This window comes from Setaria viridis, chromosome 8, assembly GCF_005286985.2.
Source record: "Setaria viridis chromosome 8, Setaria_viridis_v4.0, whole genome shotgun sequence".
NCBI lineage: Eukaryota > Viridiplantae > Streptophyta > Magnoliopsida > Poales > Poaceae > Setaria > Setaria viridis.
The window spans coordinates 7,033,752-7,060,281 of record NC_048270.2 but is presented as its reverse complement, the minus strand read 5'-3'; the positions used below and the strand labels follow the sequence as shown (position 1 = coordinate 7,060,281).

At 45.8% G+C, this 26,530-nt stretch overlaps 1 protein-coding gene and 1 long non-coding RNA gene across 2 annotated transcripts; one reads left to right on the top strand and one right to left on the bottom strand.

Annotated features, from left to right (window-relative positions):
* Positions 1 to 14,810: 14,810 nt before the first annotated feature.
* Positions 14,811 to 15,458, bottom strand: LOC140223661 (uncharacterized). The gene is made up of 2 exons (XR_011899033.1): positions 15,285 to 15,458; positions 14,811 to 15,169 (listed from the first exon to the last, which is right to left on the bottom strand). It is a non-coding gene; the product is annotated as an uncharacterized lncRNA (long non-coding RNA).
* Positions 15,459 to 24,369: 8,911 nt separating this feature from the next.
* Positions 24,370 to 26,061, top strand: LOC117866707 (zealexin A1 synthase). Its single transcript, XM_034750976.2, has 2 exons — positions 24,370 to 25,329; positions 25,419 to 26,061. The coding sequence occupies exons 1-2, from the start codon at positions 24,427 to 24,429 to the stop codon at positions 26,043 to 26,045; spliced, it is 1,530 nt and encodes a 509-aa protein (XP_034606867.1). The 5' UTR covers positions 24,370 to 24,426; the 3' UTR covers positions 26,046 to 26,061.
* The last annotated feature ends 469 nt before the right edge of the window (positions 26,062 to 26,530 follow it).

The window sequence follows — 26,530 nt, the reverse complement described above, 5'->3', positions numbered from 1 at the left end:
GCACCTGCCGACCCAACCTCCGTCCCTCCATCTCCTTGTCCCGCACCATCGCTGCCGCAGTGCCGCCACCGCCACGTCCAGCATCCTCCGTTTCTTCCCTCCGCCGCTTCTTCCCAGTCCCCTGAAATCCCAATCCAATCCTCCCAGGAACCGATCGGAATCAGCTGGCATTTTCTCTCACATTTTCTATCCTTCTTGATTTTTTGGCATTTTGTGCTGCATCTATAGGTTGGCCTAGATGCATACTCCCGGGCGACAGGAGCAGCGGCGAGCAGGCAGTGTTCGGCGCGCCAGCCGTACGTGTCCAGCGCCGCCGACGAGTGGTACATCTGCGGCGTCGCCGAAGGCGCCAGCACCACGAAGGCACGAACCACGCTCCGTCGTCTTGTCGAGCAACGGGAAGAAGGTGAGCGCTGCCGCCGTGCGGGAAGAACTCGAACACCACCACGGCATCTCTCATGGCGGGCCGCTTGCCGGGCGCCATGGCGCAGCAGGCGAAGGCGAGCCGGAAGCATGCGAGCAGCGCGTCCTCACTGCCGTCGGCCTCGCCGGGGAGCATGGGGTCGGCCATCCGGAGGCGACAAGCCCCACGTGCCACTGGCAGAACTCCACCTCTGAGTAGACCCGCCCGGAGAGGAGTTCCAGGAGCACCATGCTGAAGGCGTACATGCCGTTCTTCTCGTGGATGTACGCCAACCCGCACGCCACGCAGCGCGCGATCCGCAGGCGTGCCTGCAAGCTCAGGTGCAGCGGCGGCGAGAAGGTGGAGGGTGGAATCGAGGCGAGAAGGTGGAGGGTGGAATCGAGGGGTTGTTTTGCAATTTGTCGCCAGGCTGGCATCGCCCCGTAGGCGAAAAGTGCTTTCGTGGACATCCATGGATCTAAATGACCACACTTCAATAGATTATGGATCCATGTGATGAGTTTGAGAGTACATGGACCTCGGATAAGTTCATGGACCTACAGTGGAATTCACTCTTTATTTTGGGTTGTTTGGATATTAGGGGCTAGAGTTTAGTCCTGTCACATCGGATATTTGGATGTTAATTACGAGGACTAAATATGAGCTAATTATAAAACTAATTGCAGAATCCCTGACTAATCCACGAGACGAATCTATTAATCTTAATTAATCCATCATTAGCAAATATTTACTGTAGCACCACATTATCAAATTATGGACTAATTAAGCTTAATAGATTCGTCTCACGAATTAGTCTCCATCTGTGTAATTAGTTTTATAATTAAACTATATTTAATACTTCTAATTAGTATCTAAATATCTGATGTGACAGGGTTAAAGTTTAATCCCCTGAAACCAAACACGCCTTTATGGCTTGCAAACTATCCTCACATGTGAGCAGATCGATTGGTAAATCCGCTATGTTCCCGTGGGCGCTTTCATGACTTCCCACGTAGTGCTGTTTTGTCTTCTCGGAAAGTGTACCTTGCGCTTGAAAACAAGAATCATTCCTTGTGTTATCCAACTAGTCGCCATGGAGATCTGTCACGTGGGCTTGGAAACAGCCATGCTTTGCATAATAGCTCATTGGTCTAGCTCCATGGCTACGGTATGCATCTAGCACTTGGGAAGCTAATCCGTCTAGAGGGAGCATTCCTTTGGCAGAGTTCTAGCTTAGAGCAGGTCATCTGAACACATGACGAGCTTCTAATTGGGCAGCATATTCTGCCACCGCTTGTAGGTGATCTTCCTATCAAAAGCAGGCTAGCAGAATGGGAAACCTTGAATGGGCAAGCACATTATCTACTCTTCAGTGTTGGAAGAGGATGATGACCAGATATATATACTTTGTTGTCATGGAGAAGTACCATCGAGTTGTGTCTTCTACCCTCCTGCTTTTTTACATTGACGGCCATCGGGGAGGGAGAATGAGATCATCCAATTCATGGGACGTAGCAAGTGTAGTCATTGCAAGAAATCTTCCTACCTATGACGAACAAAAAGTGTCATAAACACATTTTTTGTGTCATAAACCGTGATTTATGACGCGGGAGTGACAAAAACCCATCATTATTAGTCGAGTGTCATAAACCGCGACCAGTGACGTTCCTTATTTTGGTGCATCACTAAGATAATGACGAATGAAAATCCGTCCCACATGTCGTCATAAAACTGTTTCGGAGGTTGCACCACGTTGGACAAGAATCCAATGTGGCTCCGATGTGGCAGGGGTGTTATGATGATTTCGGTTCGACGCAAATTGAAGCCCGGTCCATGTAAGAGCCTTTGTGAGCCCAATTTTGTCGGGTCATTTTTAGCCCATTTTAGGTTTTCGCTCTATTTTTTGGGCTGAAAAATGTTTGTTGCACGCTATATTGGGCCGTTTTTTTCGAGCCTTAGCCAATCTAATAAAGAGCCATTATTGCATTTTGTAGTACCATATTGGGCCGTTTTCTTTCTGGGGCCTAGCCCATTATTGCATTTCACGGTGCCATATATTCAATTTTGGCTACTGATCACCATCACAATCACATACATAAAAACAACTCATTTTCAACTTCTATATTGTTGACATCACTATCAATAAATAGTTCACCAGCAACAATAATGCAACATACAACAAGTTAAGCATCATCAATACAACATACAACAAAAGTTCATCAGCAATAAACAACAAGTTCACTAGCAACACAATTCAGTTGAGGGAAGGATTCACCTAGCTCTGACTGATGCTGAAGTTTATTAGGCTAGAAATAAGAGAATGCAACTGCTTTGTGTTGTTCTTCAAAGCTTTGAGCTCTTCTACTTGAGGCTTCAATGTTGTTTCTTGTGTTTCAACCCTCAATCTCAGTGCACCCATCTTAGACTCCTGTTCAGCAATCTTTTGCCGAAGTTGTGCCCCCCTTGTTTCTCACTCTCAAGATCAGCTTGTATTCTTCTACCTGCAGTGCAGTGACAACCCTAGTCTGTTTCTTCGAGGGTGGGTGAATGCTAACAACCTCCCAAAATATCCTAGATTGGATGACTTCAGCCACTGCTTCAGCAGCAGTCTTTTGTTGGTCGTCTCCAGGTTGGGTGATAATTTGTTCCATCCGAGCCTAATAAAAAAAAGAAAATGAAAGGTCTCACAAAAGTACTCACAAATGTTTCTAGTAGTGTTGTTGCAAAGAAGAATGCAAAGTAAATAAGTACTTACAATAGCTGCCTGTACTGGAGCGGTGTAGCTATTTTTGCTGCAATGGAAGTTCTTGAAAAGATCTATTGAAGTTGGGTCTCATTCAGCACGCTTCTTCCTATAATATGATGTGAAAACACACATAAATTGTTAGCTTGGAATAAGGAGCATGAACAGGTTCATGAAATGAAGTACACAGCAAAAATATGACTTGTTTAGTTGCTTACCACAACATGAGCCTGCGCAACATAACTTCTAGATCCTGTACGTTGAGGAAACCTGACCACCCCACGACTACCAGTGTTTGCAGTACACCTATCCTTTACAATAATGAACACTCATGTAAGATCCATGAATAAGAGGAACATATCAGTACATGCAAATGTGCTAGTGGCAAGTTGAAGTTCTATCATACTCTGTGAGGTTGACTGCACCACATCGTAACTAGATTGTTCCACTAGTCATCATTCAATGTGGTCATAGGAGATTTGGTTGGGACTTCATTTGCTGGAATATCATTGAGAACTTTTTCTTGAGCTAGTACCTCCCATGTCTCTGTTGCGACTTGAGCATGTCAATGCATGCCTCTATGACATGTTGACTGGTGGTGTAAATGTCAAATTGTCCCTATGTCAAGCACAACACAAGAGTAGTCAAAAAATGGATGAAAAGAAAGGATGCAAAGAACTATGGTATTAGATGAGTCGATATATACACACTGCTAGTTCGCCAATGTAGTTCTTGGGATATTTTTCATTATCGATCTTATAGTCCTTCTAGCGAGTAAGGATCGGTATATGCCCACGCAGTATGATCCCAACCTCTGATGCAAACTTCGCAGCTTGCATTGGTACCTCTAGCTATTTGAGCCCTTCTAGAACATGGATCGAAAGTTTGGTTGTAACCCTCTCCTTATCCTGTTTAGATCTCTGCCAACCTTCTTGAATCCCGTGGCACTTGTGCTCTTCTGGAAGGGCGTGCATCACCTAACAATTTTGTTACAGTCATACAAGTGGTGTGTGTTAATAATGATTTGGTTGCTAATTGCAACATTCCAATTTTTTGGCTTTGGAAAAAAGAGATCAAATGACTTTCCTTCGCCTGTCATCATGTCGATGATGTCCTCAGTGTGGGTGGCTGTTACTTGGCCTTCGGCTGGCAATTCTTGTGAATCAGGAGTCGTCCCATCCAAAACTCCTACCTGAGCTAAAGCAAATTCCTTTGCCTTGGTCCTAGTCGCTCTAGGAGGCATACTTGTAGAGGCATAAGGTGTTCAAATTCTCTTGGACAACCTTCTTCCCTCGCTGACAGGTATGCTATCACTGATCTGATTGGACAAATTGCATAAACAAAAATAATGAGAAGAAATCCTGCATAACTGATACAAGAAATTTGGTAGGAAACAACAACAAATACCTCATGTTGCCTGTCTCTTGGTCAGATTTAGGCCATTCCTGAGACGGGTCATACTCCAGATCTGGATTTTCACTTCTTCTTTCACTTCTTCTTTCATTGGTATCCCTTCTTTGTACTTTTCTAGCCTAGTTAAGGATTCTTGTGACTTTTCCAACGCTGAGGGAAGCCAATATGCCCTTGTTCCTTATGATACATGCAGCCCTCACCCGCTCGTATGGATGGAGCTCTGGTTCTTTATCTTAGGAAAAAAAAGAAACTTCTGTAAAGTTATCCAACCACTACAAACGAAATAAAGTATTGTACAAGAAACAAACTGCTGTAAAATCTAAAGGTAGAGCACACCAAAACAAGATCCAAGATAGGATGTTCCTAGCTAAAACAAGATCCAGGAAAGGATGTTCCTACCCAACCTTATACGAGCCGAAAGGGCAAACTACTGTAAAAGAAATAAATTAATGTAAAACCATAGAGGTACTGCCCCCTAAAACAAGATCCAAGATAGGACATTCCTACCCAAACTTGTACTAGCCCAAAGGACAAACTAGTAAAAGAAACAAACTAGTGTATACATAGAAACTACCAGATCTGTAAACAAACAACAAAGTAAAAGCAGTAACAAAACCAAACAAGGAAACACTCTACTTGCATCACCGGGGACGCTTAACTGGGGAGGAAAATATTGTACCTGGTTGTTGATGTTTCCTTCGTACGACCTTCCTGCCTGGTGCCATTGTGTCGCCACTAGTCCTACGGAGGGAGATGGGAAATGGGCGGCAGCTATGAGGGGAAGATAGTGGATGGTGGTGAGCAGGTGAAGATTTGGGATGGCGGCGAGGAGGAGGCATAGATTTGGGTTGAGGGCAAGGAGGAGGTGAAGATTTCGGATGGGGGTGAGGAGGTGAAGGCGAACTAATGGCAGAAAGTTTTTGGATGTGGAAGATTTGGGCGGTGGGAGGAAAGGGATGGGGTATTTGGCCAATTGGGTGGATGGCCCTATCACATTACCAATATACCCTTTTACTATGGTAGTGGATGAAACGGGGTACTGTTGGGAAGGGGGGAGGAAAATTGACATTTCACATCTGTCACACAACTTGGCCCGGGCGTTCAAATATTTGAATAACACGCCGGAAATATTTTAGGGCTGGTCAGCGCCAGGTAATGGTGACCAAAGGATGTTCCGCTTAGTAGAATATGCCCAACAAAAATTCGAATAGTGGAATGTCTAGTAGTCTATTCATGGACGTTTCTTATTCTTGGTATAATCAGTGTAACCTATACCAAAACTTTATTGCTAGAATCAAGAGAATTTAGGCCCAGATTCAACAAATTATCATTCGAAATCATTGGTATATCATGAGAACACCTTCAAAAAGCTGGATATTCCATTATTTAGTACCGCTCCATCCGTTTATGTGTTGCTCCGCTTATATTGAAGTACGTTGTTAGGTACTACTCCCTCCGTTTATAAGGTGTATGCACATAAGTGTAACAAGGGAGACAGTGTCATATCATATCACATCTTATAAACAAGAACAGAGGGAGTATTTAGGATGGAGAATTACTATATATATTGAGTTTTACATTGGGAAACCAAAGAAAGCTCCCGTCTATTCGGTGTGCTTACTACGATTGCAAATCCTTGTACCATCCCAGCAACATTGGAAATCCTTGTACCATGCCTTCCATAGGATGTATTTACTACTTAATCATGTGCACATTGGAAATCAAATAACCCTCCCTTTGGTTGCATGTGCTTACTTACATGTCAACATTGGAAACCAAAGAAATCTTCGTTCGATTGGGTGTGCTACTTATTCGTGTGCACATTGGCAATCAAACATCATTTTTCCCGATTGGATTTGTGAACTACTCAATCATGTGCACATCGGAGATCAAACATCCCTCCCTCCAATTAAATGGCTCTCTTGGATTAAGTAGCTCCGGACATAGTTTTGGGATAGTTTTGGGTTACATTGAAGATTACAAACAAAAATACTAAGAAGGTAGTTTTGGGTTCCTTGTATCGATAGCATCACTCATTACATGATGGTGAGGTCGGAAAAGTCTTCTTTTTGGGTGACCTTGCCACACTTGTATTCCCGCATGTATCCATAATCTTAATCCACTCCGTCAACTCAAACACTTGGAAATTCGAGTCTTCAATGCCCCTAGAGTAGTTAGATGATCTAGCTTCATCCGCAACTTGAAGATGACATGCCAGCCTATCCGCTTGGTCATTCTCCACCCCATTGGTGCCAGACCAGTTATAAGACTCGTCCGACTTTGGTACAAACTCCACCAGATCACCAATAGTTAAAACCGGAGCACAAAGCCCAAGAAAATATTATTACAAGGCTCAACAAAGTAGTTGGTTCATACATGACATTGAAAAATTTATTGTTCAAATTGAATACAACAATCAATGGCAACAAAAGAATTGTTTAACATTCTACCTCTTTGTCATTGGGGTTCGAAGAAGGTGCCGACGTAGCAGGTTTGGTTGACAGAAGAGGGTCATCCGGAGCTCGAGATACATGATTATTTGGAGGAGGAACAATAGCAGTAGCAGGTGTAGCAGAGCCTTTCGATGTAGTTGGAGCAGGAGCCGGTGCAACAGAGCCTTCTGATGTAGTTGGAGCAAAAGCAGGTGCAGTAGAGCTTTTCGACGTAGCAAGAACAGGAGCATGTGTAGGAGAGCCTTTCGATGTAGTGAGACCAAGAGTAGGTGCAGGAGAGCCTTCTAACGTAGCGAGACTAGGAGCAGGAGCCACGGCAGGATGTTCCTAAGCTTGCAAAGTAGTGAGACGAGGATCATCCTTAGCTTGTGAAGTAGTGAGACCAGGATCATCTAGAGTAGCAGCAATAGACACTTCACGATCATCTGGATCTGTAGCTATTTCCACCACAGTAGTGAGAAGAGCAACATATGCTTCTGCAATGGATCCTTCAGGCCTAGCCAAGTTTCTCATGGAACGCTTCAATGTGCATAGCCTTCTTTCGATGGGATACATCCATCCATATTGTACTAGGCTTCTTAAGATTGCTTCCTCAGGCAAATGGACATCCAAGTGCACCATAACATCAAAGAAGGCAGGAGGGAAAAAATTTTCAAGCTTGCACAAAATTATTGGGATATCTGTTTTTAGTTTCTTCAAAACATCCAACTTCAGAGTTTTGCAACATAGTTGCCAAAAGAAGTTTCCCAATTCTGAAACAGCTGAGTATGTCTCTTTATCAATTAAACCTCAAAGGGAAGCAGGAAAAATCCTTTGGAGTAGGATATGACAATCATGAGTTTTCAATCTTTGGAGTTTGCATCCATTAGCGGCAATACATTTTGATAAGTTAGAAGCATAAGTTATAACACCTTCTATTTCTTTTTACCCATTGTATATGGAGAATCTGACATTTTGCATGACTCTCCTTTCATAGTATTCAGCATGTGTAGATGTTGCCTAATGCCCATCTCTTCCAAATCAACCCTAGCATTGATCGTGTCCTTTGTCTTCCCAGCAATTTTAAGCAATGTTCCAATAAGGTTTTCACATATGTTTTTCTCAATGTGCATAACATTAAGATTATATGGCAGCTTTAGACTTGTCTAACACGGCAAGTCAAACAAACAAACCCTTCAGCTCCAACACTGTCCGGGTTCCCGCTTTATTTTTTGACCTTGAGGAGGCTTTTCTGGTTTAATATCTTTAACCTTCTGTAGTTGCTGCTGAAGCTTATCAGCAGTAAATTGCTCTAGCCTCTCTCGATTTTCAGTATTACCATCAAAATATATTTTCTTTCTTCTCCATGGATGGTCAGTTGGAAGGAAACAACGATGGCCAATATAACATATCTTGTTCTTCAATCTCCTTGAGCAAGGATCCTTGTCACAATGCACACAGGCATAATAACCTTTCGTGACTCACCCCATCAATGTGCTCAGTGCTGGATAATCATGTATGCACTAAATAACCGCAGCATGCAGTTTAAAGGATTGTTGACTACAAGTGCTGGATAATCATGTATGCACCAAGTAACTGCATCATGCAATTTAAAGGATTGTTGACTACAAGCATCGTATGCATCAACACCCTTCGAAAGGTCCAACAGCTCATCTACGAGGGGTTGCAAGAAGACATCAAAAATCCTTCGATGGAGAACTCGGCCCAAGGATCAATAATGCCATCATGAAGTTTGATTTTTCCATGCATATCCATGGTGGCATGTTATACGGCACAACAAATACTGGTCGATCTTTCCATGCCTCACCATTAGCTGGATGCTAAGCTCATTGTCCACCGTTTTTTGCTTCAATTCGTGCCATTGTGGATCCTTTGCGGTTTTTGATGAAAGAAACATCCTCTTCAGTGTTGAAACCAGCAAAAAATGCCTCAATACCTTCTGAGAATGCGTTTCTTGTTGTCTGCATCTTTCCATCTTGAATCCGCTTCACAACACACTGGGCACTCATCATGTTCGACTAGCATCTTGCGAAGCAATACGCAATTATTCTTGCAAATATGGATAGATGCATAGCCGAGTCCCATAGCAAGTATGTACTTAATTGCATCATCGTAAGATGTTAGAACACATGCTCCTGGGAAAGCAAGGGATAACACCTTCAAAAGCGCATTGAATGCAACATTGCTGATCTGATCGAATGACTTGATATGAAGTAACTTCACCACAAATGTAAAGTGTGTATATTTAGATCCTGGTGACACTTTACATTTTATGTGTTCCTTTATACATTCTAACATTTTCCCTTCAAGCTCTTTAGCGTGGCACATGTCGGCTATCATTTTAGAAAGTCCATCTTCAGTGTTCCTTTTTCTTAACCATTTTCTTATCACCATCTTCCTACGAGAACAACATTATCCACAACCCTCTCATCCTACATAATTGCAATTTCCTCAACCTCATCATCCCGCAGAATTGCATTTTCCTGAACCCCATTATCCTACGGATTTTCATTTTCCTAAACCCTATCCTTGAATGTTTCTCCATGATGAATCCACCTAGTTTAGGTGCTTGCCATCCCATTCATAAATAAGTGCAGGTTCACCACATCTACAGTACATCTAGACTGATTCAGGCATCCACAACACGGGCATATTATTTGTTCATCGTCAGAGTATCTACTCTTAACAAATTCCATGAAATCATTAACCCCTTTCTCATGCTCGGGGATAAATAGTTGAGAACCGTGTATCCAACGTCTATCCATCGGGAAATTTTGGCGAATTCAACTCAAAATTACTGACTAGATTGAAAGACCTCAATGCGAAATGAAATTTTGGTGAATTCAACTCAAAATTACTGACCAGATTGATGCGCACAGTAAGAAGCACTAGATTTGTGCTGCCGTAGCACTAAGCCGCTGCGGGGAGGTGCAGATCTCCGCCGGAGTACTCTGTCCTGGCCGCCTTCTCTCTGTTCTTCCTTTTTTCCCTATTACGGGAGCGCGGCAGCAGGTAAACTATTTTTTGGCTGCAACGCGGGCTTTTCTGCCGCCAATTACCACACTCACCTCAAACTTACCTTACATGTGGGATCCGGTCGAGGTAAAGATTTCCCATTCGATCAGTAATAGGTTCGATCCATGGAGGAGCATGTTTTCCATTTTATTTTACCGTCCTATTTATCAGCATGTGGGACCCTCGTTGGTTTATGACGTTTTCGTGGAGCTTATCGTCACAAAACCACCATGTCACAGTGCGTGACAATTTCTTTTTGGCTACAGTGGCAACTTTTATGACATTCTGTAACTTTGTTACTAAATTTGCTCGGATGTGAAACTTTATGATATTTTCAGCTAGAAACATCATAGATCCAGAACAAATGTGTTATGAAATTTTCATCATAGATGAACACATTTTTTGTAGTAAGTGTTTTACCACTCGAGCATGTCCATGCATGTCCTGGTCAATGATCTAAGGGATGATCACATATACTTCCGAAGTAGGGACTGGGAGGACGCATACAAACGATCGTACTGGGTTTATTACTAGGCATGAAGAAGCAGTGTGGCAGTTGAAAATGGTCTCATGATTCAAATTCCCCAGGTTCCCGTGAACTCAAATTTGAGAGACTACACTACTACATAATAGGTTTTTTATGCCACCTTATCACCGCCGGTAATAATTTATCACCACCTATTTCATAGTGGATCAGCTCAATGGCCGTTGGAGCTGGCGGCGAAAACTATTTTCACGGCCGGTTCAAGTTACAAACCGGCGGTGAAAATGTTGGATATATAAGCACTTTTAGTTTTAATTTAATCCAGAAATAAATCATGAATACGATGAACAAACAGCAGATTAAACTAGACATGTCTACGCAAGATCTAGACAAGTCTATCATTGCAAATAGAATCAGACATTCTACCATACTATCCAGTGCTATCAGACTGCAACAGATCATAATAGCTAGTATGGAAGACATAATGTGAGTTAAGAGATCGTACGTTTCTTTCTTGATGAAAACCGGCTCCTGGACGACTACCGGATATAGCAGGCGACGACGATCAGCAGCCTGACGTTGTTCGCGACGACGAGTGAGACCCAAGCGACGAAGAGGTAGATGAGCCGTGGTGAAGGAGTCGACGAAGAACTTGACGAATAGATCTATTTTTTGGTAGAGGCCGGTAGGTCGCATATATAGGAGAGCCCACGATTCTCACGTCGCGATCGTGATCTAAACCGGTTAGGATTCCATATATCTCGCTGACTTAACAACCAAGTAACCAAAAAATAAAACGGCAAAAGGAAGCCGCGCCCCCGCAAGGCGAGGGGCCGGATTTCGGCGGACCATTCACGCAGGTGCTGCGCGCCCGCGCCCTTCGCCCGGCCCGGCCCGGCCCGGCCCGGCGAGGCGAGGCGAGGCGTGGCGAGGCGAGCGAGCGCGCGCGTGTGGAGCTCTCCTTCCCTCCCCACACACATAGCTTAGAGGAGTGGAGACAACTTCCATATTTAAGTTGGTCATCCCTCCCCTCCACTAGCAATATGGGACTAAAGACTTGCACCACTCCACCTCTTGCCCACATGGGCCTTTGAGATTTATTTGAAATTCTGAAATTACTTATGGGCTAGGCCCATTATTTCAACAATCCCCCACCAGATCTCAAATGCCCATTAGAGATTTTGCCTGTTTCTCACTGCTGTTTATATACTAGTGTTTCGGCGAGGACTGTTAAGTTGAACTCTCACCTAGAGCTTCAAGCTACATTCATGCACAACTTGAACAATGGACAAAGCCTTGAATTGCAAGTTTTGTGCGGACAAGTTTCACTCAAAGTCGGGACTAGTACCTGGCTGCCTGTAGCCTACCCCGCGGGTGGGGCATATAGGTCGTACCCCCATGGTCTCTTCATGAGCTTAATAGAGATCACCCAAGTCTCACAGACTGCGACCTTACAACAGTCGGGCTCATATAGGTATATTTTTCCAAGATGTTCTGCAGGGCAACATCTTTGCTAATTAAAGCCAACAAAATATATTAAGGTAGTAGCCAGCCTGCCATGCAGTGGTTTGAGAGTGTTGCATCATTTCTCGAGTGGGTTAGTAGGATACTCTCATGCTATCCCATGGCTTGTTCTTCCCAGATCCTACTTCACGGGATCTCCGATCACATAGGTTGGGTTACTACCATGGTGTAGCTCATATGGGTCTCATACCCATCTCCTTTGATGCATTGTCTATCACATTACGTGACAGCCCCTTAGTGAACTGATCTGCCAAGTTCTTATCAGTTGAGATGTAATCTATTGATATTACTCCGGAGTTTCTCATTTTTCTGACAGATTTCAGACGTCTCTTAACGTGTCTTGATAACTTCATATTGTCCTTAGAATTGTTCACTTTGACAATCACCGTTTGATTGTCACAATTCATAAGTATTGCCGGCATAGGTTTCTCGACAATAGGCAAGTCCATCAAGAGTTCACGTAGCCAATCAGCCTCAACTGTGGCTGTATCTAATGCTGCAAGTTCTGCTTCCATGGTAGACCTCGTTAAGATAGTCTGTTTGGATGACCTCCATGAAGCAGCACCACCACCAAGAGTGAAGACGTATCCACTTGTGGCATACAGTTCATCAGCATCAGATATCCAATTTGAATCACTATACCCTTCCAGCACCGCAGGATACCCAGAGTAGTGAATTCCGTAATCCATAGTACCAACTAAATAGCGCATGACTCGCTCAAGCGCACGCCAATGATCATCTCCCGGATTAGAGGTAAACCGGCTCAGTTTGCAAACAGCATATGAGATGTCAGGCCTAGTAGCACTGGCTAAATACATAAGTGATCCAATAATCTGAGAGTATCTTAATTGGTCTCTACCAATTCTCTTATTTTTCCGAAGTATCAAGCTCGGATCATAAGGTGTGGGAGAAGGCTTACTGTCCTTAAAGCCAAACCGGCTCAAGACCTTTTCCACATAATGAGATTGCGTGAGAGTAATCCCATTCTCTCCTTTGATCAACTTGATATTCAGAATTACATCAGCCTCTCCCAGATCTTTCATGTCGAAATTTTGGCACAGAAATAACTTGACCTCTTTGATCACGTCAAGATTTGTACCAAAGATCAGTATGTCATCGACATACAAGCACAATATAACTCCCTCACCCCCACCATGGTGGTAGTACACACATCTATCAGCCTCATTGACAGAAAAGCCTGCTGATATGAGTGTAGTATCAAATTTCTCATGCCACTGCTTAGGTGCTTGTTTCAGGCCATACAAAGATTTCAGCAATTTACACACCTTGTTCTCTTGACCCTTTATTACAAATCCATCAGGCTGATTCATATAAATTTCCTCATCCAACTCTCCATTAAGGAAAGCTGTCTTAACATCCATCTGATGGACGAGAAGACCATGTGAGGCAGCAAGGGAAAGTAATACTCGAATACTGGTCAATCTCGCAACAGGTGAGTAAGTGTCGAAGAAATCTTCGCCTTCTTTCTGGGTATATCCCTTAGCCACAAGTCGAGCCTTGTACTTATCAATAGTACCATCAGGCCTAAGCTTCTTCTTGAACACCCACTTGCAACCCACAGGTTTACAACCATACGGTCGATCAACAACCTCCCAAGTTCCATTAGAAAGAATAGAGTCCATCTCACTATGGATAGCTTCTTTCCAATCATCTGCATCTGGAGATGCAAATGCCTCTGAAATGGTCTTAGGAGTATCATCTACGAGATAGACAGTGAAATCATCACCAAAGGACTTTGCGGTTCTTTGTCTCTTGCTCCTCTTAGGAGCTTCACTGTTAACCTCCTCATGAACTGGCTCAAGTGTTTGTTCAGCATGATCAGGAAGCACAATAGGTTCAAGAGTTGTCTCAGCAATCATATCAGAAGATAGTCTAGACATACTATGCAATTGTTTCATAGGAAATATATTCTCAAAGAAAGTAACATCACAAGACTCCATCAAGGTATTAACATGAATGTCAGGCACCTCTGATTTAACCACTAAAAATCTATAGGCTATGCTATGATGAGCATATCCCAAAAAGACACAATCCACAGTTTTAGGTCCCAACTTACGTTTCTTGTTGATTGGCACACTAACTTTGGCCAAGCAACCCCAAGTGCGTAAGTATGAAAGTGATGGTTTTCTTCCAATCCATTCTTCATAGGGAGTTTTCTCCTTATTCTTCATGGGTACTTTATTCAGGACATGACATGAAGTCAATACAGCCTCCCCCCACCATGCCTTAGATAATCCACTGGTGTCTAACATGGCGTTCACCAAGTCAGTCAAAGTGCGATTCTTTCTTTCGGCAACCCCGTTTGATTGGGGCGAATAGGGAGGCGTCCTCTCATGTACAATACCATGTTCTTCACAGAACAAGTCGAAATTATTAGAGAAATACTCGCCACCACGATCAGACCTAATTCTCTTGATCTTTTTCTCAAGCTGATTCTCAACTTCAGCCTTATAGATTTTAAAGTAGTTAAGAGCCTCATCTTTCGTTTTCAATAAATATACATAGCAATATCTAGACGCATCATCTATCAAAGTCATGAAATATCTTTTTCCACCTTTGGTCAACACACCATTCATCTCGCATATATCAGAATGAATGAGTTCAAGTGGTGCCAAGTGTCTCTCCTCGGCTACCTTGTGAGGTTTTCGAGGTTGTTTAGATTGCACACAACTATGGCACTTAGAACCTTTGACAATGGAAAAATTCGAAATTAAACACAGGCTGGAAAGTCGAGACATAGAACCAAAATTCAGATGACATAAACGTGAATGCCAAACACTAGCATCACTCTCATTAATACCATCACAAATATAGTTCACTGACTTATTGCAATAATCTGTAAGGGAAAAGCGGAACAAGCCTCCGCACTCATAGCCTTTACCAATAAATTGTCCACTCTTAGACACGACAATTTTATTAGACTCAAGCACTACCTTAAAGCCATCCCTACACAAAAGGGAGCCACTAACTAGATTCTTCCTGATAGAAGGGACATGCTGCACGTTCTTCAGTTGCACGATCTTTCCCGAAGTAAACTTCAGATCTACCGTACCAACACCATGAACAGAAGCATGTGACCCATTCCCCATTAGGACGGAGGAATCCCGAGCGACCTGGTAAGATGAAAACAAGGAGGCATCAGCACACACATGAACATTAGCACCAGTATCAAGCCACCAAGTATTGGTAGAATGAAACACTGAAAAAACAGAAGGTAAATTACCATACCCACTATTTCCATCTCCAGCGCTGGTCACCATGCTTACAGACTTCTGCTGTGGAGGTTTTCTTCCTTTGCGGTTTGGGCACTTCTTTGCCCAATGGTCAGTAGAACCGCACACGAAGCATCCCTCGTTCTCCTTGTTCTTCTTCTTCTTGAAGGTAGTGGACTGCTTAGGCTTATTGTTCTTGCCCTTGCCCTCACCACCATTGCCATTGTGATGTGATTGGTGCACCATATTGGCACTGGTCTGACCCTCAACAGCTTTAGATCGTCCATCTTTAGCTCGAGCTTTCTCCTCAACATCAAGAGACGCAATCAAGTCTGAAACAGAAATTTCTGTCCTCTTGTGTTTGAAAGAAGTGGCGAAATCCCTCCAGGATGGAGGTAACTTGGCAATAATGCCCCCAGCCACAAACTTGTCGGACACGACAATCTTTAGCAGATCGAGTTCCTTCACCATGCACTGTAATTCATGAGCCTGAGCGACTACAGATTTTCCGTCAACCATCTTGTAGTCATGATACTGCTCAATGATGTACAGTTCAGTGCCAGTATCTGAGCCACCGTAGTTGGCAGTCAGATCATCCCACAACTCCTTTGTGACCGTGTGATGAAGGTACACATCGTGCAGATGTTCTGCAAGTGCACCAATCACAGCGCCCAAGAAGTGTTGGCTTCCGAATATTCTTTCTCCTTTTCAGGAGAGAGAACCCCTTCCGGTTTGCCATTGGACACCCAGAACACCTTCATGGCAGTAAGCCACAGCGTGGCTTTCACCTGCCACCTCTTGAAGTGCACGCCAGCAAACGGTGCTGGCCTCAGTGCATCAAGAAATCCAGCCATAAAACTAAAGTGCCTACAATAAGGTTTTTGGATTGTTGGATATATAAGCACTTTTAGTTTTAATTTAATCCAGAAATAAATCATGAATACGATGAACAAACAGCAGATTAAACTAGACATGTCTATGCAAGATCTAGACAAGTCTATCATTGCAAATAGAATCAGACATTCTACCATACTATCCAGTGCTATCAGACTGCAACAGATCATAATAGCTAGTATGGAAGACATAATGTGAGTTAAGAGATCATACGTTTCTTTCTTGATGAAAACCTGCTCCTGGACGACTACCGGATACAGCAGGCGACGACGATCAGCAGCCTGACGTTGTTCGCGACGACGAGTGAGACCCAAGCGACGAAGAGGTAGACGAGCCGTGGTGAAGGAGTCGACGAAGAACTTGACGAAGCGGAGGAAGCGATCGAGCAGTCGCGCAGAGCGCTTCCCAAAAACCTTATTCGCCCTCTCCCGATGCAGGATCGCTGAAGACGACGGTTCCGGAGACCTGCTCTCCCAATCGCCGGTGCACGCCGACAATCGGGATGGAGTAGACTACGGTGGCGGCGCAGCAGCGAGAGGAGGCAAAAACCCTAGGAAGCCGCGCCCCCGCAAGGCGAGGGGCCGGATTTCGGCGGACCATTCACGCAGGTGCCGCGCGCCCGCGCCCTTCGCCCCGCCCCGCCCGGCCCGGCGAGGCGTGGCGAGCGCGCGTGTGGAGCTCTCCTTCCCTCCCCACACTCATAGCTTAGAGGAGTGGAGACAACTTCCATATTTAAGTTGGTCATCCCTCCCCTCCACTAGCAATATGGGACTAAAGACTTGCACCACTCCACCTCTTGCCCACATGGGCCTTTGAGATTTATTTGAAATTCTGAAATTACTTATGGGCTAGGCCCATTATTTCAACAGAAAATAGCCACAATTTAGATGTATAATATGCATGTAGATGTTAGTAGTGTGTGTATAGTGATCTCAAAGATGTATAAATATTTTTTTTCGAAACTAACTAACGATAATTGAGGACTTCAACCTTGCCGCAATTATGAGCACATCTCATGAATTAACAAATATCAGTTAGAACTGCCCATAGGTATGATATGGAAACTTATTTTATTTCACTTCAACATGTAGATTATTAAATGTGCATTGAGGATCCGTGAAGCTAAAATGAATATCTTCGATATTAAAGGGTACCTCTACAGATCTATTCATAAATTAACGATACTATATCTAGGCCTCACCATATGGTATCTATCTTTCCCAATTGTTCAGTCAAAGATTACTCAAGCATCACAAGCATTAATTAAGCTCGTGTATATACTAGCGCATGATTTCCATCCTATATATAGGGGTCTATGCTGGAGTTGAAGACATAACATTGGGTTTCACAAAGTTGGTCAGCAACTTCTAAATTAGCATTCAGATGTTACCTGGCAAAGTAGCCGCTCTCCTCCTTGTCTTGGCAATAATTTCTATCGAGCCTGTGAGTGGTGGATGTTGCTCTGGTCATATATGTACAAAGGAACAGAAGAACGACATCGTGAAAATGTGCAAGCCCTACTTCCTGAAATCGATTAGCCGTACCACCCCAACGAAAACAGGTGCCTGTTGTCAGGAGGTGAGAAAGTTCCAAGGCATCGACGGAGGGATGATGCAGTGTGTCTTTGACCGACTTACAGGTGCCGAGAAGAAGACATACAATGAAAAATCACTGACAAAATATCTTAAATCATATTGCACAACACAGGCTTCATCTCTTGCTCATCCTCGTCCTCGTGAGGTAAATATCATGAGTTGCTGATCCTTTTGATACAAGTCTTGAACAACATGCGATTGTCGGATAAACTAAGAAATCATTAATCATTTTGTCCTTCTTCCAGGTCATTGTTTAAATTCCATGTGAAGTGGAAGAGACGGTCTCCAGTTCATTAATAAGCTCGATCAAACCATGATCCATGTAACGTTCTGTATCTTTCATTGAAGAAAAGGGTGCCAAGAAGATTGCCAGTAGCTGCCAACCTTTCATCACTATGTTGACATCATTCTGCTTCAATCCTCCCGTCGCCGAATTTAACATTAACATCTTAAAATTAATTTGGTACCCACTGAAAATTGTATATTCTCTCCGTCCGAATAAGAATATAATCCATGAAATCTCATAAAGGTTAGTCTTCAAGCAAAATGACTTAGTTGCCCGTAAGGCCAATCCCAAAGCATAGTATCATATGCGTTCAATAAGTGACACATAAGTTCTTTCTTCAAATGTGGCACGAGATGTTAGGAGAGAAGAAAGTAGTATCATCCTAGAGACTTTGAAGATCATCCACATTTACAAATGGCTACATGGACGAGAAATAATCCAATGGAGAAATTTGGGATTCATTGCTCACTTAGCCATCTCCATTATGCGAATAGATCAAACGAGATGAGCTGACACTACGACAAAGAAGGTCTGTAGAACCAGGTAAAAGCACATTGGTAAGGGTGGACTCAAGACCCGCACGCTAGAAATAGCAGTTTGCAGAGGCAGTCCTCAAGCTGCCCCTTCAAATCAGTTTCCAGGGGCGGACGGTGTCACCCACGACTAGTAATAAATTTGCAAAAAATAAAAAATTCAGAAAAAAATTGAAAAAAGCAAAAAAAAAATCCCATCCAACCAGCCACCACAGCTAGTGCTACGGTGGTACAATTTTTGAATGAAATATGCACACTTGCATTAACCGGGGTTCAAACTGCTTACCTTAGACCTCATGCATACCATCCTCTCCACCACACAGTCACTTGTGACGCTAAAACGTGTGTCATTCTTTTGTATTAACTCTGAAAAGAATTTCTAGGAGCGGGTGACACCATCACCCGCCCCTACAATCATTTCTCCATTTATTTAATTTTTTTCTTTTAAAGCACAGTGATGTTTTATCAGTTGCATGTTTCTCAATTGCTGTGATTGGAATTTCTGCCTTCCAAACACCCCTTTCTATCTGTATCCTGTGTTTTTTCCTATTTTCTTTTTTCCTACTATTCTCTCATCTCATTCATGTGTTTTTTTTATTTCTTTTCATTCCTCTTTTATATTGCTTTGTCTCAAATATAGTACACTTGCCTTGGCCCCGCTACTAATCTTCATGCACCGACTAGTCCGGTGCAACATATGTAATGACCGATTTAGTTGGTGATCCAACTTCAGCAGTATTCACTTCATGTATTCGCAACTTTGCCTCGACCTTCGCTTCATGTATTCGCAACTTTGCCTCGACCTCTAAGCCATAAGCCATTATTTGGATGATTTAGAATAAAAATTCTCTAGACTTTTACTATCATTTGGATGGCTTTGGATTTCATTCTTAGGATCTATCACTACCGGGAACGGGAGCTTTGCCGTGTGCCCAGGGCATACGGCAAAGCCACTAAAACACTCGGCAAAGGGCACACGGCAAAAATTTTAACGGCAAACTAACTTTGCCGAGTGCCAAAAAACACTCAGTAAAAAATAAGAAAACAATGCAGGAGGTCCGGGCCTCCATCTTCCCCTCCACCAACAGGGCCGCAGCCATCGCCGGCGAGTTCATTGCCTCCGCGATGAACACCACCACGCGATGCACAAGATTGGCGAGTTCCTCGACGACCCCGATGATTTCAACCTCAAGGTCCTCAAGGAGTTCACCGAGACCTTCGACTTCACCGGCACCATCCTCGACACTGCCCTGCGCACCTATCTCGAGATCTTCCGGGTCCCCGGCGAGTCCCAGAAGATCCAGCGCATCCTCGAGGCCTTCTCGGAGCGCTTCTTCGAGAGTAGACGACCGGGGTCTTCACCACCAAGGACGCCGCCTTCATCCTCTGCTACTCGCTCATCATGCTCAACACTGACCTGCACAACCCGCAAGTGAAGAACAAGATGTCAGAGGAGGATTTCATCCAGAACAACCGCGCCATCAACGACAAGAAGGACATCCCCAGGGAGAGGGTGGGAGCTGGGAGAGGTGTGCGTGGGAGGGAGCGAGCTGGGAGTGGCGGCTGGATTTTTTTAGTGCGTGCGTGGGGCTTTGCCGAGATTCCCCTTGTCGCAGGCGTGGATTGGCCAAACTGCGGAGCTCAATTTGTCCCATTGGCATGGCGAGAGGCGAAGCGCGGGAGCCGATGAGCAGGGGCAGCGTGGCGTGTGCGTGCGGCGAGGAGCGTCGCGCGTATTGGGCGGCCAAGATGCGGAGCGGAGGGCGGATACGAGCTCGCATGGTCACTGGGCAGCTGCGGCGCTCGACTAGTCACATCGTGGCGGGGGTTGGGTGTGGAGCTACACGGGTGCAGCAGCGCCACGCGGCGAACGGCGTCGGGGGCAATGCGGTGATCGCGTACCGAGCATCGAGGTGGAACGCGGTGGTGCGCGAACGGGCTATGTTTGGCCACATTTTTCTCAAAAATTTCAAAAAGATTTGAAAATATCCCAATCTAGGAATTGTAGTCCTGTCTTCAAACTACAAAACCTAGAAAGATGATGTGTGCAATATTAATTTCATTCTCAAATTGAAGTTATACGAGTTCAAAATACTCGGGAACGCGGGTTTCAGAGACAGCAGGATTTGAAATGGAGCTGTTTTTAATATTTTAGCTGAACTTTAACTCAAGTTTTCAAATGGCTCAGATCCGATTTAGACCAGGGTCAAATGGGAAATATTGTAGTACACACTTCATACTAAAACTCTTGTAAAAGGTTTAGATCCAGTTTAGTTTTGAATTTTGTAGAAATTCACATGCCAAAAATGGAAGGCATTCACTGTTTTTGAAACTTAGAGCTGTGTGCTGCATTTAGGGCCTGTTTGGCGTGGCTCCACTCCACAACTCCAGCAACTCCAATAAAAAATTCAGCCAAACACCCTAACTCCAAAACTCCATGGAGTTGCCAACTCCATGGAGCTGTAGTGCAAATGGAGGTGGAGTTTTGGAGCACCTCTTTTGCTGCTCCAAAACTCTCTCTTTCGAACCTCCTCGTAGAGTTGGTGGGTAATTACCCACCAATGCCACTGGTTACAAAAAAACGGTTCGATTCTATTTCTCCTAAGCCTCCCACGCCGACAGCCCCATCCTCACCGCTCGTGCCCTGCCTCCCATCCCTCGCATGGTCTGCCGTCGTGGGCACCCTTGACGGAGGCGTCGCCGCGCGCGTTGTCACTACTCGTTGGGGGCGCCGCCGCACCGCAACTTGAGGGCCGCCGCCCGCGGGCTCCTTCGACGGGAAGCCCGCCGCCGCGCGCACCATCGCCGGGAGCGCCGCTGCGCCACTCCTAGGGACCGCCGCTCGCCGGGGGCGCCGCCGCCCGCGGGCTCCTTCGACGGGAAGCCCGCCGCCGCGCGCACCGTCGCCGGGGTCGCCGCTGCGCCACTCCTAGGGACCGCCGCTCGCCGGGGGCGCCGCCGCCCGCGGGCTCCTTCGACAGGAAGCCCGCCGCCGCGCGCACCGTCGCCGGGGGTGCCGCTGCGCCACTCCTAGGGACCGCCGCTCGCCGGGGGCGCCGCCGCGCCGCTCCTTGGGGCCGCCGCTCGCCGAGGACTGCCACTTGCCAGGGGAATCGCCGCGCCGCCGGGGCCTCCGCAGGCACCCTCGACGGGATCCCCGCCACCGCGCCGCTCCGTCACATGGGTCCCTCCTAGCGTACGGCGTGCGGAAGCTCGATGTGATAGAAAGGATGACAAGTGGGGCTTGAATTGGGGGGCAACAAGGGCAATCCACACTGAAATCGGTCTTTTTTGGAGCTGAGAGCACCCATCTAGCCCAACACCCCATTTTATTTCTGGAGTTTTAGAGTGGAGCTGGCTCCATCTGGAGTTCTGGAGTGGAGCAGCTCCACCCAGAGCTGGAGCCATGCCAAACAGGGCCTTAAGCTGGTGCTTACTTTGAGCTCGAATTTGAAAATGTTCCAGGGTGAATTGTCCCAAACTCAAATTAACAAAGTTGTGGTCTAAAGTTTACTCTACAACTCCTATAAAGGCTTCTGCTTCAAACCAGGTATATAAATAAAGCAGAAGTTTGAGTTATGTTATCTTTATTTATATTTGTTCCATATTTGATAACTATATATCTTTCATTTTAGTTGTAGTAGTTTTTGACATATTAACTTTATCTATTTCTTATAATTTCATAGATAATATATTGTATACAACTTATTTGGTGGAACCATGATGAACCAAGCCAAGTTGGAGATGAACGAAAACAGGATCAGACATTCAATATGTTGTCTAAAGTTTAGATCAACTATCAATGTATCTTAATGACTTTAAATAAAAAAACTCAAAACTACAAAGTTGTAGATCTCGTCGAGAGCTATTTTCATATAAAAATCATCTTCATCCAAGTTCGTATGAAAAAGTTATGATTTTTTTAAAGTCATGCCTTGTCACGCCACTCCGGGTGGCGTGACAAGAGTGTGTTGTCACGCCGGTAGGAGTGGCGTGACAAGCTTTCCACATGGATTATGCGCTGGCAGACCCCTTCCACGCTCTCCGACGTGGCACACCTTGTCACGTCATTGCATGTGGTGTGACAGAGTGTTCTTGTTGCGCCACGCGAACCGGCGCGACCAAAAGGGTCAGATCTGCAAATATGTGTTTGGGTGAGTTATTTTTAAAATATTAGTTAAAAAGGGTTAAAAATAAAAAAAATTCTCGTTTCCCATCACCCGCCCTTAAAAATTAAAAAATGTTTACAGGGTGGACCGTTAACCCACTCGTGGAAAAATAGGTATTTCTAGCTGTGAAAGCTTGGAGCGGTTATCGGTCCTTAGAAAATGGTGTTTCAACCGTTCCTGTTTACCTATTCTTGAAAAAACATATATTTCTAGCCGTGAAAGCTTGGAGCGCGTACCCGCCCCTTCAAACGGTGTTTCAACTGCTTCTGAAAATCATTTTTTATAGTATTTTAAAATATTGTTGGACAAAACTGAAAGGGTTGGACTCTAAAAAAATTCAACCATAACTACTTATTACGATGGATGGAGTATAAACTAAACCGTCGACTCACACAAGTTAATTATTCTAACAGTGAAATTGCTTGTTGTACTGTCCAAGCTCAAGGCTGGCGCAGAAGCACGGACTGCTCACACTAGTACCGGATCAAAACGCAACCGGTACCCAGTCTCGGGACCAACACTACGTTTTTCAGTAGTATAATTTGGATGGAGGGAGTAACTCGTAATAACACCATTGAATCGGGAACTTTCAAATGCTTTGCATATAATTATAAAAGATCATTAACGATGGGGCCTGGCACCCAAGAAGAAAATTGGGTGCAGACGGTTGCAAATTGCCTCCGATCCCATGCCGCTTTCCGGGCTGGATGAGCGCGGTGTGGACAACGTCGCCATCGGATCGACGCCCCCTCTTGTCGCTCGTTGATTAATTAGAAGAGAGGGAGGGTTTCTCGTTCCTTGACGTTACAGTTCCACTGAGTTATCGGTATCCTAGTACACGTATAGGTTTCTCGTTGGCCGGCGCCCTTTTGTCTGCTACTGTTAAAGAGCTCAACACCGTCAACATGCTACAGGCATCAAGTACACTCTCTGTAACTGTTTTCACACACATGGGCAGAAATGCGTGAACTAGCACGTGTAACGTCAGTACGTGCGTTTCTCCAGGCATTTTTTTCCGGGCTAGCCTCTACGTACAGGACACGAAGGTCAAGATGCATGCGCCGTGGATAGGGGTAGGGCGACGGCGACGGTTGCCCGGAGAACACCGCGAACGGAGGACCTTACGTACACGCTTTGTCGTGTCAGAAAATTCTCGAAAATATCCTGGTGACTGACGGTGACAATCGTCTTTAGCTCTGTAACGGTCTGCGGCTGCTGCTGATCGACTGCACAACATATTTATTTTTAATCGTAGTATAAACTATCTCACATATACGTGCGCACGCACGCAAATCCTAAAGATCGAACTGACGGATATTGAGATTCACGAAGTCAATATAAACACATCGTTGTCGACCGATTCGTCGCTTAGCTACCGCTAAAACGATACCTATGCTGCAGCAAGGCTTATGCTCGTTTTCTCATCCACATCAAATTAGTCTTCATTACATTTATCGAAGACTAATTTAGCAAGATATACGAAGACCGAACGGTTGGTCAAGCCATGTTTTAACGAAAAGAAGTAAAAAACCAATATCTGATACAAAATGTCAAGCCACGATGCTTTGACATCTTTCTCTGCTTCCCGCCATCGATACTATAAAGTTGCCATGGACTCGACAAGTTAGTTATCTTATCTAGCAGTGAACTTGCCAAGTAAAGTAGTAGATATATAGCCACTATGGAGGACAAGGCGCTTCTCGCCGCCGTGTCCGTGTTCGCTCTTCTCGTCGTCCTGTCCAAGCTCAAGTCCCTGCTCGTCATCACGAAGCCAAAGCATAACCTGCCACCGGGGCCATGGACGCTGCCGGTGATTGGCAGCCTCCACCACCTCGGCACCAGCCCCAGCATCCACCGCGCGATGCGCAGGCTGGCGCAGAAGCACGGACCGCTCATGACGCTCCGGCTGGGCGAGGTGCCAGCGTTGGTGGTGTCATCGCCGGAGGCCACAAAGGAGATCATGAAGACGCACGACATCATGTTCGGCGACCGGCACATGAACGCCACGATCGCCACGCTCACCTTCAACGGCAACGACATCGCGTTCGCGCCCTACGGCGAGCGGTGGCGCCACCTCCGCAAGATCTGCGTGCTGGAGATGCTCAGCGCCGCCCGGGTGCAGTCCTTCCGGCACATCCGCGAGGAGGAGGTGGCACGGATGATGCAGAACCTTGCCGCGTCCGCCGGCTCCGGCGCCGCCGTCAACCTGACCAAGATGATTGCTCGGTTCATCAACGACACCTTCGTGAGGGAGTCAGTCGGCAGCCGGAGCAAGTATCAAGACGAGTACCTCGACGCCCTGGATGCGGTCATGCGCCTGACGTCAGGACTCAACGTCTCTGACCTCTTCCCGTCTTCGAGGCTCATGCAGGTTCTTAGCACGGCACCGCGCAAGGCGCTCGCGTGCCGCAACAGGATCCAGCACATCCTCGAGCAGGTCATACAGGACACAAAGGAATCCATGGACCACGGCGACGAGGTGGCGACCGGGAGCGAGGGCTTCGTCGGCGTCCTGCTAAGGCTCCAGAAGGAAAGCAGCATGGCGATCCCACTCGACGACAACACCATCGTTGCAGTGATGCTTGTATATCTCTCAGTCTGGCCTTCTCCAACTTATCTTACTGCCCGTGCTGGTTGGACAAGCTAAAAAACTGCGTGCTTGTTTGTCTCCAGGACATGTTTTCAGCAGGCAGCGAGACCTCATCCACCACGCTGAACTGGTGCATGACAGAGCTGGTCCGGAACCCAGAGGCCATGGCGAAAGCGCAGGCCGAGGTAAGGGAGGCCTTCAAGGGGAACAGCACGATCGGTGAAGGCGACCTCAAGGAGCTCAGCTACCTAAATATGGTGATCAAGGAAGCCCTCAGGCTGCACATACCAGCTCCACTCCTGATTCCTCGGAAGTGCCGCGAGACATGCCAGGTCATGGGCTACGACGTTCCCAAGGGCATGGTCGTGTTCGTAAACATGTGGGCGATTTGCAGGAACCCCAAGTATTGGGACAATCCAGAGGAGTTCAAGCCAGAGCGGTTCGAAAACAGCAACCTGGACTACAAGGGAACAGACTATGAGTTTCTCCCATTTGGAGCTGGCCGTCGGATTTGCCCGGGAATCAATCTAGGGGTGGGAAACATTGAGCTTGCACTGGCGAGCTCTCTATACCACTTTGACTGGAAGCTGCCTGACGGAATAGAGCCCAAGGATGTTGATGTATGCGAGGCTGCAGGATTAGTCGGAAGTAAGAAAATAAGCCTCGTCTTGCACCCTGTTACTCGCATTCCTCCTGCTAATGTGGACTGATTATATTATTTTTTTACATGCACAAGTGGAAAACTGGGCTTTAGTCCCGGTTGGAGAGCTCGAAAATCCAACCGGAACTAATCATTCGGGACTAAAGGTCCTCCTCTTTAGCCACGGGTATTTCACCCGGGATAAAGACCTCCTTTAGTCCTGATTGGTAACACCAACCGGTCCTAAAAAAGTTCCAAAAAAATATAAAAAGTGGGCAACGCGGCCCCAACCGCTCATGCCCCCCACCGTCGCGCTCCTACCGCATGCCGCGCACCGCTCCATGGCCTTGGCCACGGCCACCGGCGCCCCGCCACCCCTAGCACGCCAGCCGCGGGAGGCGATCCTGGCCACTGCGTGCCCTGCCGGCCTGTGCGCTCCCACGTCAACAGCGCGGCCCTGGCCACTCGTGCCCCCCACCGTTGCGCTCCTGCTGCCGGTCACGCGTCGCAAGGAGCCGTGCCCCCACTGGCCGAATGGCATGCTTTGGGGAGCCA